We start from the raw sequence: 19,534 nt of genomic DNA on the forward strand, positions 1-19,534 counted from the left end.
ATGAAAGGGAAAGAAACAGTAGTGTTTCAAACTGCTAGTCAACAACTTTGACGGCTCTCAAAATTGCCAACAAGGTTCATAAGTCTCATCCAACTATCAATAAAGAAGCAAAAAGAAAGAACAAATTCAAAAATAGCAAGGTAAAGTAAAAAAGTATCGTCCTCTTGCACCTACCCTCTCTACAACTCTATGAACATTGTGATGACTCCCTAACTGCCCATTTTTTATCCATGGTGCCTTAAAGGCAATCATAATGTTCCTTGGCACTGATCCAGTACAAAGGGTGGTGCTCACATCACCTTTTATCAATTCAAATATGGCAAGGGTAGTTGGGGAGGATTTCCATGCCTACAAATGATTTTTAGGTGTGAACATGTTTGTAATGTCCCCTAATGGGACCCTCTTATATTCTGACCTAGAATCACAATTTTAGTGCATAGTAAATACAATAGAGGGATACTATTATCAACTAAGCTTGGGTCTGAAATCTGCACAACAATTTGGTCAACATTTCCATTATGCCTTAATAGATTATATATTAAGCATTCTTATATATTGCATAGTTATATGAAGGATTCAACAACCCTTTTTCCCCCTACACCAATTCCCATTACGGAGCTCAAGAAGAATCATAAAAGGTGCCTCAAGTCTATCTCTCCAACAAACCCAAGAGCACCAAGGACCTCGTCAACTTGAACTCTTGGCCCACACTCAATGTTGGCATACATACTAGAGCCTAGTGCTCTTGCTTCCTTGCATTCTCCCCCCTAGTATTCCCTTATTCTTAATCTGTTATAATCTACTCTAATGTAACAACAGAAAGAGTGGGTATATAAGACATGAAAGGGTTGCTTGGGTCCATTGTCTACCAAGTCCAAGGAATGGTTGCTTCTAACCTCCTTACTATACTTGGCGGCCCATTTTGCTGTCCCTCCAAGCCCATTACCTATGCACACATCATCTTGTGAGTCTGGCATAGAGAGGGTAACTGGTTCCTTGACTCCAAGGGTTCTTATGACCACTTGTGAGCCCCTCATCACCACTGGATTACACCTCTATCCTCTTCCCACAAGATGCAACAAACAGATTGGACCACTTCTTCAAATGCATACATCTCACATGGACTAATTCTATATAAATATTGCTACTGTATTTACAAACATTTCCAGATATATATTCATTTGCACATTTGTATTAAACACCTTGTCGCATGAGGTTAGCGCGTACCTTAGTCCTTGCTTCTGCAGACTAATATGATTCGTGTTGATGCTTGGTTGCCGGTATAAGTGTGGCCTTTGATCTGCTGTAGATTGCTTTCTGCTTTCTGCTATGATTCGAACTAAAATCTTTTTATGATTCGAACTGTTTTCAGTTTGGAGTTTCCTCCTTATTTCCCCTTTCCCAGAATTTTCCCCTCTTTTGATCCTTTTGTCTGAGTGAATGCTTGATGATATTCTGATTCGATAATCTCTGTTGAGTATGCTTCTTCTTTTCCTTTCCTTTATATCTCTCAATGTGAGGGAGAGGTCACATCTCTTCATCATGCGTGCCCTTTGGCAAGAGACACGCCTTTTCACCATTAGCACCCTTTGAAAGAGTGCAACCCTTCATTACTTCTGCCCTTTGAAAGGGACACAACCTTTCACAGTCAGATCTGCACTTCTTAATTAAATCAGATCTGCACTTCTAATTTAAATCAGATCTGCACATCTGATTTCCAAATTATCCCCCCTTCAAATGAGTTATCTTCTCCCTTTTATACCTCATATTTGGGGGAGTCACAACTTATCATTTCATGCCTTTTGACCATTCATTAACTTTAATCAAATTTTAGTTATTATAACTATGTTCTTTTACATTTTAATTTTATTTTTATTTTTATTCTTTTGAATTTTAATTTTAATATTATTATTTACTATTATATTCTATTTCAAAGTGGGGACATTACAGTGTTAGACTCTAGTAAACCCACAACTAGGGTTTATTCCCTGCCACATGCCCTATCTCTCTCCTATGTCGAGCAGACAAATAAGAGCATTTTTTGTGCTCATTGTAAAGGTTTATTCCCTTGTTTCTCTAACAAATACATGCATTTTGGCATCTCTACAACTGTAAATTAGCTCAATGCCTCAGAATGAATAGAAATTACATTTTTTACTTCTTATCACTTCTAATATGTTATGTAACACCCTACCTTCATATGTTGAATGAATATTTTGTTATCTTTTATTCATGTATCTTGTGCTAAACGTGTTTACAAAAGCTAAATGTGGATCATCTTTTCCCTCTTGGTGTTTGTCTAACCCTAACCTTCATACATGCCTTTAGAAATTGATACAACAGAAAACTGTGTAGGTCTCTTTGGTAGTTTGGTTGATTCTCTATGCTGCAGTGAGCACGAAGAAACATTTCTAATCTAGGTACATTACATTTCTTTCATTTTTGTATTTCTCACTTCACTTTCCCTTTGCAAGCTGATAGAATAGGGTTAGAAGCTGATAGAATAAGGTTAGTTTTAGGGTCATTTAGTGTTGGGTTGGACCAACACTGTTGCATCTAGGTTAGAGAGGAAGTCAGCCTTCTCCGGATGTTTTATCTCGTCTGCAAAGTCCCACACCTTTAGATCTACGAAACCCGGGGACGCGTCCCCTACCTGAAAACCCCCGTCCCAGTCCCGGGGACGTTTCGGGGACTTGGGGACGGCCAGGGGACGTCCCCCCCCCCCGTCCCCAAATTGTCAAAATTTTGAGGGGACGTCCCCGAAACGGGGGGACGGCTTCCCTAGCTGTGGGGGACGTCCGTACGTCCCGGGGACGGCTGGGGACGGATTGGGGACGTCCCAGCCGTCCCGGGGACGGCCAGACGTCCCCCACATCTAGGGCTAGGGAAAAATATTAAAATAAAAAAAGTCGTATTTTCAATTTTTTTTTAATGATGTTTTTTGCATAATTGAGGGAGTGAAATATCTCATGAAGGTTTTTTTGCCAATAGAAAAATAACACCCGATGCCTATATAAAATAATAAAAGTATTTTTGGCCTCGCGGGGCGCTGCCCCTCGACCCCGCCCTGTATCGCGATAGGGAGCGCGCAAGGGGCGCTGCCCCTTGACCCCAAGTTGGGGGCGCTGCCCCCAAACCCCCGTCAAAAAATATAGGGGGGAACTGCGCTGATGGAAGTAGTGAAAATTTAACCTCTGAGTCTGATTAGGCTCCATTATGTATTTTATTTCTTTAATATCTATTATGATATGCATATTGACAATGTGAATGAATTGAAATTCTGAATTATGAGTGCATATTGAGTATTGAGTCCATTGATAATGTTGTATGTTCGATGTTTGCATTCTAAAATGTTTTCATAGTATCATACACATGCTATATCCATGTTTTCATATGAATATAATGTATAGATGCATGCTTTATCCATGTTTTCATATGAACATTTAGAATTTTCCTATATATTTTAAATTTTCCCTATATTTTATACAGCCGTCCCCTTTGCCGTCCCCCCCGTCCCCAAATTTGGCAAAAAAATTTGCCGTCCCGGAAACTCGTCCCCCCATCCCCCCGTCCCAGAAACTTGGGGTAACGTAGCTTTAGATCAATCCCATGTGTCAACAGATGGTGCAGTTTAGATTGACAATAGCATCCAAACAAGTGTGGGTTAACATTTTTTAAGCTCTGCCGCTCCTTAACTCGGAATTAAAAACCGGTCCCCAAAAATCATAGCTTATGGAATGAAGCCCAAGGCTTCCAGGCAGAATATCAAGTTGAATGTTTTCGTCCAGCCAATTTAGAGATTATTAACCAGCACCCGTGTATGTGGATTGGTAAGGTTTGGTTTGCTTCCAAGATCTCCTTGCGTCCACAAGGTAGGACTCATGTACAGGAGAAGCATGCTAGCTAATCCGTGACCTAAAAATCACCTTCATCTTTACCTTTGAAGTTCCTTCATAACGGGTTCAAGTGGATGTAAGCATGAAAAACAAAACAATACCGTCTGTACAGAAGATGAGAAAAATGTACCCGGCAAAGAGAATTACTGGTGGTTTCCAACATGGGCATCCGGGATTAAAGCATCTGGCTTCTAAAAGAATACCAATTTCAAAATAACAATCAATTTAACTTTGCAATTTTGCAAAAGAGTCACTCCACCGTTGGTTGAAGTAGAATTATCAAGGGAAAAAAAATTCTGTACTGAAGTGTGAGTATATAAGATTTTTTTAATCTCATATTTTCCAACACGGGAATATAAGAATTGTTCAACTGCATCCCCTCAACACCGCTTTGGGTATCTATGACTTTTGTAACTCCACACTGCCAAAACCATTTTGGGCATCTAAAGATTTCTCTGATTCAGTACCGAAAGCACTGTTTTGGGTATCTAAGATTTATGTGATTTCATGCCACAACAGCATTTGCGGTGTATCTAAATTTCTTGAATATCAGAGTGCCAAAACCATTTTCGGCATCGTTGGGTTTCTGGGAATGTTTTAATTTTAAGACTGGTAACCACATTTGGGAACCTAAAAGTTCTCTAACTCCATAATTCCAGCACCATTCTGACTCTAAAAGATTCCTATTTAACAGAAAGAGAAGATAAGAATGTAAAGAACCTGAGAGCCAAGCTGGATTCTTCTAGTGGATTTATTATTATCCAGACACCATGCGGCAAAAGGCAATCCCTGGGTGCTTCTGAAACTGTTATTATGTCTTTTGGACTTGACGTGATGCCTGCAACTCAAGCCCAAGGCAGGCTGTGTGATGGCTAGCGCCATGTTCATTGGTTTCCTCTCTGGGAATTTACACTCCTATTTATGCAAATATATGCCTATCCAGAGTCTAGAAAAAAATTTGAACCATCCAAATATAGTTTGCCTTTTTTTATAATTGTATAAATCTGTTTCATATTGTTCTTTTAGTTTATCGTTTTTTTAATTGTAAAAGTTTTTATAAATCTGATTTATGTATTTCATTTAGTTCTAGGGGTGTAATGGGTAATGTTTGAGGGAAATTTAAAGAATCTTTTGAAACTCCCTAATTGGTAAATAAAGAGTGCAACTTCCAGGGATTTATAATTTTATAGTGGTGTTTGTTTTTTTTTTGGTTTTAAGTAAGAAAATAAATTTAATTGTCTAATATACATTCACGAATTAGGGTAGTTCTATATAAACTTTATATTCATATTTTGTTTTGTCTTTTTGGCATATTTATTAAGATCTTATATTGTAGTAATGTTAATTAAATTAATATTATTTTTCAAAAAAATAATACTATTAGAGTGTTTGCAATTGAAGATAAATTTTTCATGATGGTATTTTATTTTTTTTTGTCGTTTACTAGCATCATTTGATTGAAAGCAACCACCTCTTTTGTCCATGTCTTCAAGATATTTCTTTAGGAAACAATTTGCAACTAATAGTTTAGTATGGTTTGATTGTGTCACAAGTAAGTTGTTTATCTTAGAAACTAAACATCAAACCTGTATACTTACCATCGCCCCACTTAGTATAAATATAAATAGAAGTAACACTACTCAAAGAAATAATATAGCATGCAAGTCACTATGGGAACTACTAGAGGTCTATCTTGGAACTTTAAATTCACAAAATCGAAGGAAAATAATAGGGTAAGAACAAATGTACACTTGCACATAGGCATAGAGGCACAAATACTTTGAGTTCATTACTTTCTTGCCAACTTGGACAAGATGCTATTTAGTCTCAGCAACCCATAATACCTCGCTATATTTTCCAATTAATTTTCACTATAAAAAATATTTATCATTGACAAAGCATATCATTAGCAGTGTGAGTGGGTGACACTTGTCATGTCTTTGTGCCCCAAAAAAATCTCAAGGCTATTTCTAAGTCTTGAATTTTGATTCATCCTCTAAATAAACTAAATAGAATCTTGCATCAAGTTTGCCAATTTATCAAGCTATTTAGAAGATAATTTGAAGGAGAAGAAGTTTGACATGTACTTTGAATGTGAAACCAATTTGTATTTTAATTTTTCCATTAACTTAAGTTTGGTTGCAATCAATTCAACCCAAGGGAAAGGTATAGTAAGAGATATGAATAACTACCACTTGAGAGCATCTCATGCTACCTTGGATTACAAACAATGGAATATTATTTTCTAATTGTCCAAACAAATTTAAGGACATAGCATAATCTTATTCTTTGATTGCCCAACAAGTTTAAGGACATAGAATAATCTACTCATTAATTTAATTATATGAGAAAGATACATGCCACAATCTCATTCACCAACTAAGGATATTTGTATTACCCTACAACATAGAGACCAAATATTAATTTAGACATTGTTTGAAACTCCAAATTATAATTAAAAAATAATTTAAGATTTTAATTTGTATCAATAAGCTCTTTGCTATGATCAATTGTGTCTCTGATTCCTTCAAAATCATAAGTATTCCTCGAGTCATAGTGAAAACTTTCTATGTTTTCCTTCCCTTCATTAGAAGCTTCTCTACAATTTAACTCCTTGTATTCTATATGTGAAATTTAACTTATTATTGTTCAAGGCCCATTATATACTTGTTATATTTTCCTTATGCTCTTTCTTTTATAGACACTATTTTTTGTCTATGCACCTCTTTAATTGTACATTTGTAAGTTCTTGTAGCTTTAATTTTGACATGGACCTAAGAAGTGAATGGCAAAGATCCTATTTATTATGGCACATAAGGCCTCTTTCAAATATTTGTTTAGGTCCAAGTAGCTTATGAGATCATAGACATCACAAACCATGACCAAACATGACCATGCATAGACGATATCCATGGAATAGCCTAACTTGAAGAAAGATGCAAGATAAATGTTGAGCTAGAGACATTGAATATCCATAATAATTGTAAGAGGAATAGTCAAAATATGATCATAGACTAACATGGTAAAATTTGAGAAATGTATGGTTGAAACACCACAATTAGTGGTATTAGCCACCTTCATTACCATAATTGTGTTTGCACAATCCTTGACAATCTCATTCTATGTTGAAAACATAAATAGTAGGAGCATAAAAAATCAAATTGAGCAACAATCATTGTAGTACTCCACCAAAGAATGCAAATGCATTGTAGACACTAACCTATGTTATATTTTTTATGAATACAACAAGATTTCCTATAAGGCTAATATTCCACCCAATTACCAATCTTAATATATACTTTCAGCCCGATATTAATGTGCACACAATCTAAATTGGGCTCTATTAATTCCCATCAAGGCAATTTTTTTCAGAGTTCAGCTCATAATTAACACAAATCACAAGAAAACTCAAATTGAAGTTCTAAAGTTAATTGCAAATTTATAAATTTTAAAATTTTGGTTGTTGGGAAAATAAGCTAGGAATACGAGAACACTAGATCATAGGAGTTTCAAAACCTAAATGGAGAAGATTTATAAGGAAATGAACAATAAATAATGACATTATTACTTGAAATTTTGAAGAGTCGTATGATAAAACTCTACTTCCTTTTGACAACCTAGAGTTGCATTTGAAGACTATGTATGATTGCTTCCATCTTAATATCGATCTTCAAAAAAGCTTGAAGTGTATTGAATTAATTAATAACTTAAGGAGGAAAATTTGAGAAAACTATCCAAGTTTCAATTGGAGTAGGTGGACTATGTTGAAGAAAACTGTCAAGTAATGCAATTGTCAAAAGAATTAGAGGATCACTTAACTATAGGTGTGGGTAAAAGGGATCACCATGACAAGGCCTATGGAAAGAATTCGGAATAAAAGCGAGAGCCATAAGTTACAAGCATGAGGATAGAGCTAGAAGACATGATTAATAGGTCTCTTTAGTGCAAAAGATATGTGAAGGGGGGTAAAGTAATTTGAGGTAGGCACCAATAGGTAGTTTGACATATAGGGCCTCCCACACTATGAATTGAGACTAAATTTCAAGCATTTGATTGATAAATTCAACGACTAAGTTTATTACATCTTGGTCTACTAAACTTACAATTCCATTTAGCATTGAGACATGAAAAATGTTATTTAAAGGAAGGAGATACTTATAGATTGCTTTAAGGATAAGAATAAAATTGTTTGGGCATCATGTAATTAGCTAAGAGGCTATTTACATTGAGAAGTGCCACTGGGAACATCATGTCTCACGCCGGATATTTCTCATGTCGGCATCAGAAATTTTCAAGAGAGAAGTTTGCACAAATTCAGTACAAAAGTCAGTTGAGCTGCACTTAAAATGGCGTGTCTATTCTAGCTCCAAAACAACAGTACAGATTGACTAACACGCGTGTTAGTCGAGCGTTTTACACCGTCGACTTTACAATAAACGACTGCGATTGACTAACGTGTCGCTAACACGTTGTACGAAAGGTCTGTTTTGGAGCCAAAATAGGTTCAGCCCACTTAAAATTGGTGGATGTCAAGTACAATTTCATCGATGTGGAGGAAAAAGAGAGTGGAGGTAGGTAGCAATGATGTCTTTTTTTTAGAATCATGGACACAAATTCAAGAAATAGCTAAAGATTATTACTTAAATTTGGCATTGTAGACACTCAAAATTGTCATGTCTAATTAAATAAATATTTTATTTATTTAATTATCTAAGCCTAATTCTTCTATTAATTAAATAAATTTTTATTTATTTAATTAATTCATTTATCCTCTTCTAGCCTTATTTCTCATTTAAATAAATACATTTATTTATTTAAATTATCCCTTTCATAAATTAAATAAATATTTTATTTATTTAATTGTCCTACTTCTTCTATTAATTAAATAAATCTTTATTTATTTAATCAATTCATTAACTTTTTCTACCCATGACACATGTCATTCATCTCTTAATTCATACACTGCCTACCTCTTTCATTATTTTGGTATTTCTTCTACCTACCCTCTAATCCTAGCCGACCTCTCTTTTTACACCTCTCAATCTTAACCCTCCATTTCCTATTGTGTCTTATATTTAAGGAGATGCTTTCTTCATTGTCAAACCCTAATGACTAATGACTGATTTTGGAGTACTTGGCTACACTACGATCCTACTTGCAACCACATTTCGTTCTTTGTTGAGCTCTTGTGCATACAAAAATCTGAGAGCAAATATATCAAGCAAGATCAATGGAGATAGGAAGAATGGAGATCAAAAACCCTATTGGACATGTGATGGTATAATCTTTGTGATTTTGAGTTATTTGCATTGTCTTAGGTAATCTTCATATGTTATGGTGGATCTTTGTTGATTGTTAGGCTAGGGTTTGGTGGTTGAATTCATTTAGCCTTTCAATATTGTTATTATTGTTATCCATTTTCACCATAAACATTTTGGCACGCCCGGTGGGACTCTTGTCCCTTTGCATTTAACATTTTTGTTGCAGATTTCGCATTTTTGAAGTTGCAGATCAGACAATTTTCGACGACATTTTAGGTTTTTCTGCGTCTGCGAGCGTTCGGATCGCATTTTTGTGTTTCAGAAGCGTCTGCAATATCTTGAATCGCGTCTGTGTTTTTGCCAGATTTTATTTTTGCAGGTTTCTGGAACCGCGTCTGTGAATTAAAATCGCGTCTGTGATTGATCTTATCGCGTCTGTGTTCGGGAATAGCGTCTGCGGTATCCAAGCACGTCTGTGCATTACAGAACCGCGTCTGTGTCATACAGACACGTCTGTGTCATACAGACACGTCTGTGTCTGGTATAACTGCGTCTGTGTTTTCTGTTTTGCAAATTTGTCAATTTTCTTTGATTCGGGTTTTCGGATTTTGTGCTTAGAGTTTCAGATCTGGTTTATTTTCGGCTAACCCTTGCAGGTCTAGCTAACCAAGTTTGTGCAGCTTGCTTTGGAGGCAAAAACGTTTTGTTGAAGGCCCCTTTTCACAAAGTCTTTTTGGGTTTTCTAAAATTTACCTAACTTGTGTGCTTGCAGGAAGGGGTTATTATTTGAAACAACCCAAACTACTAACAATTTCGTTGCAGGGCCTTAGCTAGGGTTTTCTAGTTTTGTTGTGTGCCTTGTTTTCATAGATTAGCAAACACTTCCATTGGTGCACTAAAATTGAATCATTGTCTTTTGTGTCTTGAGCAATAGGCTCTTTTTGTTCAATCTTTAGAGGGCATGTCTTCCCGTGTGGTCATTAGGACTACTAGTGAGAAGAGAACGACCCAAGTGGTAGCGAGGAAAACCCACCTCTTCCGAACCACTATAATCAAATGTATTCATGGTGAAAACTATGGATAACGTGTGCTGATTAGTTCATACCGACACTATGTCTCCCCATAAACCCGTTTGATCAAATTTATTTGATCATTTGTAGGGCGTAACCCCTACCGGCTGGGAGCCTTCTGTATTTACAGAGCTGAAAGTGCCGCATGTATGGCCACACGAGCGGATGCCCTTACTAGCACCTTTTGTTTTAGAAGCCCAAATCCTTCTAGTTGTTGAGGCAGGAGGTCGGACCTCTGGTAGCGGCCCACACACATACAGTTCTTAGTAGAGATACAAAGTTCGCCATGGGGAGTTTTCATGGGGACTGATGCTTGGCTGACCTGAGAAGTGAGTGCCGAGGGTGGAGCCAGTGAGGTCAAGCATCTAAGTATCCGCTCTGAATAGCGTAGCCTCAGGGGTAAAACCCTATGTGGGATCAACAACTATTGTCTTGGCCAGCCCTAAGATTTGTGCTTGTCTTATGCTAAACACTCAAACATTCAAGACAAAACAACAAAACATTGTGTCTTTTGTGTCTTCAAGTGTATGCAAAACTTTTTACATCAAACAACACACTTTGGAGTCTAAACAGTTTGCAAACATTGAGTCATCAATATTGTGTCCTCTTGTCACGAAAAACAGTCAAACAGTCAGATTTGGTCACAACAAAACAATTTCACAGATCAGAAAAATTGCACTAAGTTTACAGAAACGCGTCTGTGTCTGTTTTAACCGCGTCTGCGTAATATAAGCGCGTCTGTGAAGGGCAGAATAGCGTCTGTGTTTTCAACAGCGTCTGTGTCAAATAAAGAGGCGTCTGTGTCTGGGAATCGCGTCTGTGAAGTATACAGAGGCGTCTGTGTCAGGAATTGAAAACTTTAACCGCGTCTGCGTAATATAAGCGCGTCTGTGAAGGGCAGAATAGCGTCTGTGTTTTCAACAGCGTCTGTGTCAAATAAAGAGGCGTCTGTGTCTGGGAATCGCGTCTGTGAAGTATACAGAGGCGTCTGTGTCAGGAATTGAAAACTTTAACAGTCCAGCAAACAAAAGAAAATCAGTTTCGGCATACTTGAGCTTCCTAGGTTGTCTCTTCAGGTTTCATCTAGCATTCAACCTGTCTTTGGGTCTCACACAGCCCATCATTGCTTCACATCTCACTTTACAGTCACATTTGTCTAAACTTGAGTCAAAAGGTCACTTGCTTGTCCTCATCATACTTTGTCAACACACTACATACAACAACACTTTGCTAAGTGGTCCCTCATCAAGGTTTCTTACCTCTGGGTCTCATTTGGTCTTACTTAGAGTCAAGGTCAGCTTACCTCATCAAGAGAAACTATCCTCTCTTTGGAAGTCACACCTACTCTACTACATACATACTTGGTCTTACACTTTGGACATTGCAAGTACACCTCAAGATTCATTTACACTCCATACAACCCTTGGTCTTCCATACTCTTGTCATTTTTCATCTAGTCTCTCACATATTGGTCAAACACCTAGTTCATGGTTGAAACCCGCCTTCAAAAATCTAGGAGAATAGCTAAAGAAGCTCAAGAATCCGTAAACATGAGTTCTTATGAGTATGACAATGATCTATTCTACAATCCTGAGCACACTACATTACCAGACATGAATGTTTATAGACATAATCCAAATATGGAAAGCATAAATACTATAAACAACAATGCTACGCACAATGACAATGTTGACAATTCTTCAATACTATCAGCAGACATAGAAGAATCCATAATGAATCCTCAATTCAATAGATTGGTTGAAGAGATAATGAGGAAAGATCGACAGTACTTTTTACACATGATGGCACAAAGTGGAGCTAAAATACCGCATGATTTTGACTAATCTCAACTTATAGAAAGTCGACCCTCACAGCAAACTCAACTCAACATGGATCAAAGGAGACCAAATAGTGGAGGAAATAGAGAACCGAATAATATGATGCCTGAGTCACCATCAGTTTTGCTTCAAAAACCAGCAATCCCACATACACAAGCTCAAACATATGATACTTACACTCAAAGACCATCATGGAGGCCTTATGCTCAAACACATGCTCAAGGTGTGGATCAATCAAAACAAGTGGATACTCAAGGACATCCTCAAAATTTTGACATAAGGAGACCTCACGTCAAAATTGGGGGCAACACAATGGAAAATGAAAGGCCTATTGAATATGGTTTATATACACAAAACAGATATGGAGTCCCTCAACATGAAGTTATGCCAAGTGCTCCATATATGTCGCAACAATATAGACCTCCATATGGGCATGTCTATGATCAGTATCATCCATACATGCAACAAGCTCCTCCTCAAATGGGCATTTCAAACATGGGGTATGCTACAAGAAATCAATCCCCTCCCAAGAATAATTTGGAGCAACAAATTAAAGATCTACAAAAGAAAATGGAGGACATGAGTACATCAAAACCTACATACACTATGAGAGATATATGTCCTTGTCCCTTTGATAAGAGCATTCCAATGCCTCCATTTCCTCCACACTTTGTAATGCCAAAATTTGACAAATATAGAGGGAGAGGAGACCCCAAGGCACACATACGACAATTTTTCACAGCTTGCATTGAGGTAGCGGCAGAAGAAACATACTTGATGAGGTTGTTCCCATAGAGCTTAGGCGATCAAGCTATGGAATGGTTTTCTCAATTACCTTCTGGTATTAAGTCGTGGGGTGACTTAGCAGAGGCATTCATTCAGCATTTCTCTTACAATATAGAAACAGATGTCTCAGTTACTACCTTGTGCAATACGAAACAAAAGGAAGGAGAATCTTTCGCAACATTTTTACAGAGATGGAGAAACTTAGCTAGCAGATGCTCTTGCGAAATCCTGCAAAAACAAATGGTAGAAATGTTCACACAAAATGTTAACAAGGCTATTGGCTATGATCTCAGAAAAGCTTGTTTGTCTACATTCAAGGATGTTATTGAAAAGGGCCTAGCAACAGAAAAAGTCTTAATTGAACAAGGAATTATCAAGCTATTCAAAGAAAACAAAGAGGACTTTAAGGGAAAGGACAAACCAAAATTTTGGAACAAGAACAAGAACACAGTTAATGATGGTGTTGTTGATGCCAACACAGTGAGACCCAAGTTCGTCTTTTCTGGATCAAGTTCTACCAGCAATCAGGTGAACACTCAAACAACTTCTAAACCGTGAAGGAAGTACACCCCATTGGGAGAACCACTTGAATCAGTATTCAAAAAGCTTGTAGCAAACAAAGTGATCACAGTTCCAGATTTTCCTCCATATGAACCAAAGGTCAAACCAAATTGGTGGAATGATGATGAATTTTGTGAGTTTCATAAGAGCAAGGGTCATAAGACAAGTAATTGCCATCGATTGAAAAACATTGTGCAAGATCTCATTGATAGAGGCGACATTGAGATTGAGGGACATTCATCTAATCAAGAGCATGAGATGTTTAAGGAACCATTCCCAAAACATGACAAAGGAAAAGGCAAAGTCACAGATGATCAAGCCAATTACACTAGAGCACCTTACAATTATGATTCTACTATCAATCACATCTCGATGGACAATCATATTTCTACTATCGCTATCAAAAACAAAAATCCTGAGAATCCTTCTCAGAGACCCAAGATTGTCCTAAAAGGTGTGGGATCTTCCTCCGAATCTACCTCTGAATGTCATGTTACAACCCGTCGAGGTAAGATTACATTGTCAGGTACCTCCACTAAGAATACCAATCCTTTATCAATCAAGCCTGAGTACGACCTTGTAGAACAATTAGGGAAGACACCCGCGCTCATCTCCATTCTGGAGCTTCTACGTATATCCCCTGCACATAAAGCTATCCTTGACAAAATCTTGAGAGACACTGCTGTCCCTACGGATCTGAACATGGATCAGTTTCAAGCCATGGTGGGATACCTATCCATTCCACATTCCCTTACGTTCACAGAAGCCGATGACGCCTCCATAAGTCAGCCACATAATGCACCTTTACACGTTGAAGCTTTCATACCTAAACATAGAATCAAGCGAGTCCTGATAGATGGAGGAGCAGGTCTAAATATTTGTACCTTGAGTACCATAAGACAATTGGGATATTCTGACAAGGCTGTGAATGCTACAAACCAAATCACCATCAAGGCTTATGATGATGAAGAGCGCTCGTCCAAGGGCACAGTCACCTTACCGCTAAGAATAGGGCCAGTCACAAAGGATGTGGTTTGTCAAGTCCTAGATCTAGATCTCACGTATAACATATTGCTAGGACGTCCTTGGATTCATGAAATGAGGGCAGTCCCATCAACATACCATCAATGCATTAAGTTTCCTCATAATGGAGTCGAGGTAAAAGTCAATGGTGATCCAAATCCATTCATATATTGCAATAACTTGAGGTCACATACTGAAACTATCATTCCCAGTAATCGTGAGGCTACTCCTTCGACATACATTGATCCTGAGTCATTAAAACCCTCGACATCCAAACAAGGTGAACTTAGAGGCAAGTTTCAAGACAAAGGCATGGGAGAATACACTTTGAATCAGATAATGTTTTTACGACAAGTCCTGAGCTCTCCAAAAGAATATGGGAGGCCACATCCTAACAAGCAAATCTCCATCATGATACTCAAATGGGATCCTACCATCTTTCAAAGGTGGGGCGAACTAGAAGAAGAAAATTTATAAAAAATGCTTTATAAAGATATTGAAGAGGACGCACAAGATCAAATTATTATACCCTGTGAGAACTATGGCAAAGGCTTCAAAATTCTACAAAAATTCGGGTATGATGGAAAAAGCCCTCTCGGGTTACGCAAAGAAGGTGTCATGGAGCCCTTACAACCTGAGCTAACTGCAAGAAGGGAACACTCCAAGGGACTCGGTTTTCTGAATTCCAAGATTCACAATAAAAGAACAAAAGAGGCATGGCGAATCAAAGTTGCCGAAGTTCAACAAGAGGATTATCCTTCCACAGATTCTAATGAGTGGGAGTGGGGTTCAGACAAATCCTCCAGTGACTATGAGCTCACCGAGACATTCAGAGAGCCAGATGAACCTACAGAGGAGGAGGAATTTTACAAAAAGTTCAGAGTTGGTCAAGAACCAACCCATAAGGATCCCGCACAGTCTTCGTTTCAAGGTCCTAGGTTGAAATCGCATAGGATGAGGACACCTGTCCCAGAAGGCGCTACTAGTGATGACAATTTGGATTCGCTCACGATCGAAACTGATGAGGAGAGTGCCATCGATGACCTCGACGATTGCCTTGACATACCTAAATATAACCACATCTTCACTATTAGTCCAGCAAACTCTGAAAATACTAATGACCTTCCCCTTGTTCACCCCCAACTCATTGACTGGGATCATGAAGGACCAACACAATTTGATACATTTCAAAATGACGAAGCTATTGTCGACTATCTTGGCATTCGAGATGATCTTCCCCTTGGAGACCACAAAGCAGGATACACCATAGAACTCAACAACATGGCATACTTCGGCGAGGGTGTCGGGCCTTCTAGTCGCAAAAATGTGAAAATGAAAACAAAACAAGGGTCTTATGGCGAAAACCACACTGTGGCGCTATCTGACTCCAAAAAAGTAAAAAGAAAGGACGTATCTGAGGGCGAAAACCTCTCTGAGGCACCCGAAGATGGAAGGCTCGACATTCTCCCAGCATCATATGAGGAAAAATCATCCATGTTGGTAGAGGAGACTATAAAGACAAATATTGGTACAGAAGAGGTTCCACACAACATATTCTTGGCGCAATCATTGACAGAGTTTGAGAGGGCAAGATTCATAAGCTTCTTCAAGGAACAACAAGTCAACTTTGCATGGTCATACGCTGATATGCCTGGACTAGATCCGGATTTGGTTATGCATCATTTGACAGTCAAACCGGGGGCAAAACCAGTAAAACATAAATTGAGGAAAATGCACCCGCAAGTGGCATTACTAGTCAAGGCAGAACTGGAGAAATTACTGGATGTCGGATTCATACGCCCAATTGATTATCCCGAATGGATCTCCAATCTAGTACCTGTTAGCAAACCAGATCGCAGTATCCGAATATGTACAGACTTCAAAGATATCAACAAGGCTTGTCCAAAGGACGATTTCCCATTACCAAACATTGACTTGATCGTTGATCTCACAGCAGGTCATGAAATGTTATCTTTAATGGACGGATTTTCTGGATATAATCAAATTAGGATTGCCCCTGAAGATCAACATAAAACATCATTCACTTGTCCATGGGGAACCTTCTATTGGAATGTCATGCCCTTTGGGCTGAAAAATGCAGGCGCTACTTATCAAAGAGCGATGACTACTATCTTTCATGATCTCATGCACATAACCGTGGAAGATTATGTTGACGATCTTTTGGGAAAGTCAATAGATAGAGATACACACTTGGACATACTTTCAGTTGTCTTTGATCGGCTGGAAAAATACAAGGTGAGACTAAATCCAAAGAAATGTGTCTTTGGAGTAACCTCCGGGAAGCTCCTAGGATTCATTGTGTCTAAAAGAGGAATCGAGGCCGATCCAATAAAAGTCAAGGCTATCTTGGACATGCCGCCACCAAGGAACATCAGTCAACTTCGATCTTTACAAGGGAGACTCCAATCCATATGAAGATTCATAGCACAACTTGCGGATAAGTGTAACCCTTTCCAGCACCTGCTACATAAAAATATCAAGTTCAAATGGGATGAGAACTATCAACAGGCTTTTCAGGCGCTCAAAGATTATCTTTTGAACCCACCAGTCTTGATGCCACCAATTCCAAATCAACCTTTGTTACTCTACATATCAGCTACTCCAACGGCACTGGGGGCACTCCTAGCACAACAAATACCGGACGGCAAGGAAAAAGCAGTCTACTATATCAGTCGCACATTGGTGGGATATGAACTAAACTACACTCCAATCGAACGTGCATGTCTCGCTGTGGTATTTGCTTCACAGAAGTTACGACATTATATGCTCACTCACAAGACTAAGTTGATTGCCAGAATTGATCCACTAAAATATCTTCTCAACAAAGCTACACTTACTAGGCGGCTGGCCAAGTGGGTAATGATTCTGAGTGAATTTGACATCGAGTATGTAGACAGAAAAGCAATAAATGTTGGGAAAAATGGTGTCTCAATCTTGCATTTATGCGAGGTTACTATTTATAGTAAGTTTTCATTTGAGCACGAAATGGTGCGAAACTCTCCCTAAAGCTTCTGGTTGGTTAGATAAGCATTCCGGTAAAGTTGCGTCGCAAGGTCACAGCTAGTTTTGAAGATATTAAAGTTTTCGTCTTGGAAGGGTGCAATAAAATGTTTAAACTTAATTTTGGGGACTTTAGAGGCTCTGAAACGCCCTGAAAAGTGGCCGTAACCGGCAAAGTGGGTTACAAGGTGATAGAGCACTTCGCGAGCTTTCCGACGCTTCAAACGGTTCGTCAATCGGACACTCGGTTCTCAAGTTATGGCCTCCGGAAGTTTGTACTCCTGAAATAGGAAAAATAATTTGTATCGGATACATAAATGAGCTGTAAAAGGGAGCGACACGTGTTGATGTGTGCTTTAACATGTCATAGGGCATCTAGAAGGGAGATAAGGTTGGCTACACCTTATTGGGTGGTTTTAGCCCATGGTTTTGTAATACCGTTTGACGGTTTCTTGTATTGTATCTCCTATTTATGAGGTGTGTGAGACAGAGGTTGTGTATAAGAGTCTCATGGCTATTGAGTTGCCTCTGAATCTCTGATTAGTGGTACTCCTGCGAAGAGCTTGCTCTGCAAGTATGTTGTAATCTGTTTTTGATTGCTAAATAAAATATTGAGCTGCTTTTGGAGGGTGGGGTTTTTCTCCCGAAAGGGTTTTCCCCACGTAAATCATTGTGTTGTGGTATGAATGCTATTATATCTATTTCTATTTTCTGTAACTGTTGTAACGATCTGAAAAAGTTTTGCATTACCCTCCTCTCAAGGTTAGTGTAGGAAGTTGTTTCCGCTACTTAACTTCCTTACAAGTGGTATCAAAGCCTGATCACCTTTGGTTTCAATTGTGGGCAGTTGGGTTTTTTGAACTAATCCAGATTTGAGTGGGAGCTTGTGCAGAAGACACTTTTTGATCTTGTTGCAGGAATATTCAGATGGCGAGTTCATCAGGGAGAATAGAGGTGGAGAAATTTAATGGAAGTAATTTTGAGATGTGGAAGCTGAAGATGGAAGATCTGCTAATAGATCGAGATCTTTGGGATGCTGTTGATGCGAATGTCCAAAGGCCTTCAGATCCTACTGCAGCAGCTCAGTATGATGTTATGGACCGAAAAGCCAAGGGTCTAATCAGACTATGCCTGGCAGACTCTGTTCTAATCAATGTCCATGAAGAGAACTCTGCAAAGAAGCTATGGACTAAGCTTGGTGAGATGTATCAAGTGAAATCTTTATTAAATCAAATTTTCTTAAGAAAGAAATTGTATTCCTTGAAGATGGAAGAAGGTGGACGAATTGCAGACCACCTGGAAGCATTCAATATGTTGGTGGCTCAATTAGTATCCATCGGTGTTAAGATGGATGAGGAGGAGAAATGTCAGATCTTGCTTTGTTCTTTGCCTGATTCGTGGGATTCTCTTGTTATGGCTATCGGTAGTACTTCTGTTGTTTTGAAATCTGAAGATGTGGTGGGTGCCCTACTCGGTGAAGAGATGCGAAGGAAGGTATCCATCAGTTCAAAGGAAGCCCTAACCGTTCGTGGAAGACTTAAGGAGAAAGGCAAGAAGAATGAGAAGCGCGACAAGTCCAAATCCAAAGGGAGATCAAAATCTCCTGGAAAGTCCAAAGTCATTTGCTGGAATTGCGGTAAACCGAGTCACATCCGTAAGGACTGCAAAGAAGAAAAGAAGAAGAAGAAAAAGAAAAAGTTCGATTCTGATTCTGAGTCCGACAAGGAAGATGGCGATGCATTTATTGCGGCTTTGGTGACTCATGCAAGTAATGATGCCTGGCTAATTGACTCAGGTGCATCTTTTCATATGACTTCCAATAGAGATTGGTTTTCTGAATATGAAGGATTTAATGGAGGTAAAGTGTACTTGGGTGATGATTCACATCTAGACATTGTTGGTCGAGGTAAAGTTAGAATCAGGTTTTTTGATGGTAGAATAAAAAGGATTAATGGTGTGTTGCATATCCCTGGATTAAAACGAAACCTGTTATCTGTGAGCAAACTGATAGATGCAGGTGTGCAGGTAGTCTTTTCTGAAGCAGGATGTAAGATGATTAAGGGTGCTATGGTAGTTGC

At 38.6% G+C, this 19,534-nt stretch overlaps 1 protein-coding gene across 1 annotated transcript in view; it reads right to left on the minus strand.

Moving 5' to 3' along the window:
• LOC131051354 (tetratricopeptide repeat domain-containing protein PYG7, chloroplastic) overlaps positions 1 to 4,855 on the minus strand; it is a 45,950-nt gene extending 41,095 nt beyond the window's left edge. Inside the window, exon 1 of the mRNA XM_057985834.2 lies at positions 4,617 to 4,855. Within this exon, the coding sequence (XP_057841817.1) occupies positions 4,617 to 4,784 (168 nt within the window). The 5' untranslated portion in view covers positions 4,785 to 4,855. The remainder of the gene's footprint in view (positions 1 to 4,616) is intronic.
• Between the last annotated feature and the right edge of the window lie 14,679 nt (positions 4,856 to 19,534).

The sequence above is a fragment of the Cryptomeria japonica genome, chromosome 11 (genome assembly GCF_030272615.1).
Source record: "Cryptomeria japonica chromosome 11, Sugi_1.0, whole genome shotgun sequence".
Classification (NCBI taxonomy): domain Eukaryota; kingdom Viridiplantae; phylum Streptophyta; class Pinopsida; order Cupressales; family Cupressaceae; genus Cryptomeria; species Cryptomeria japonica.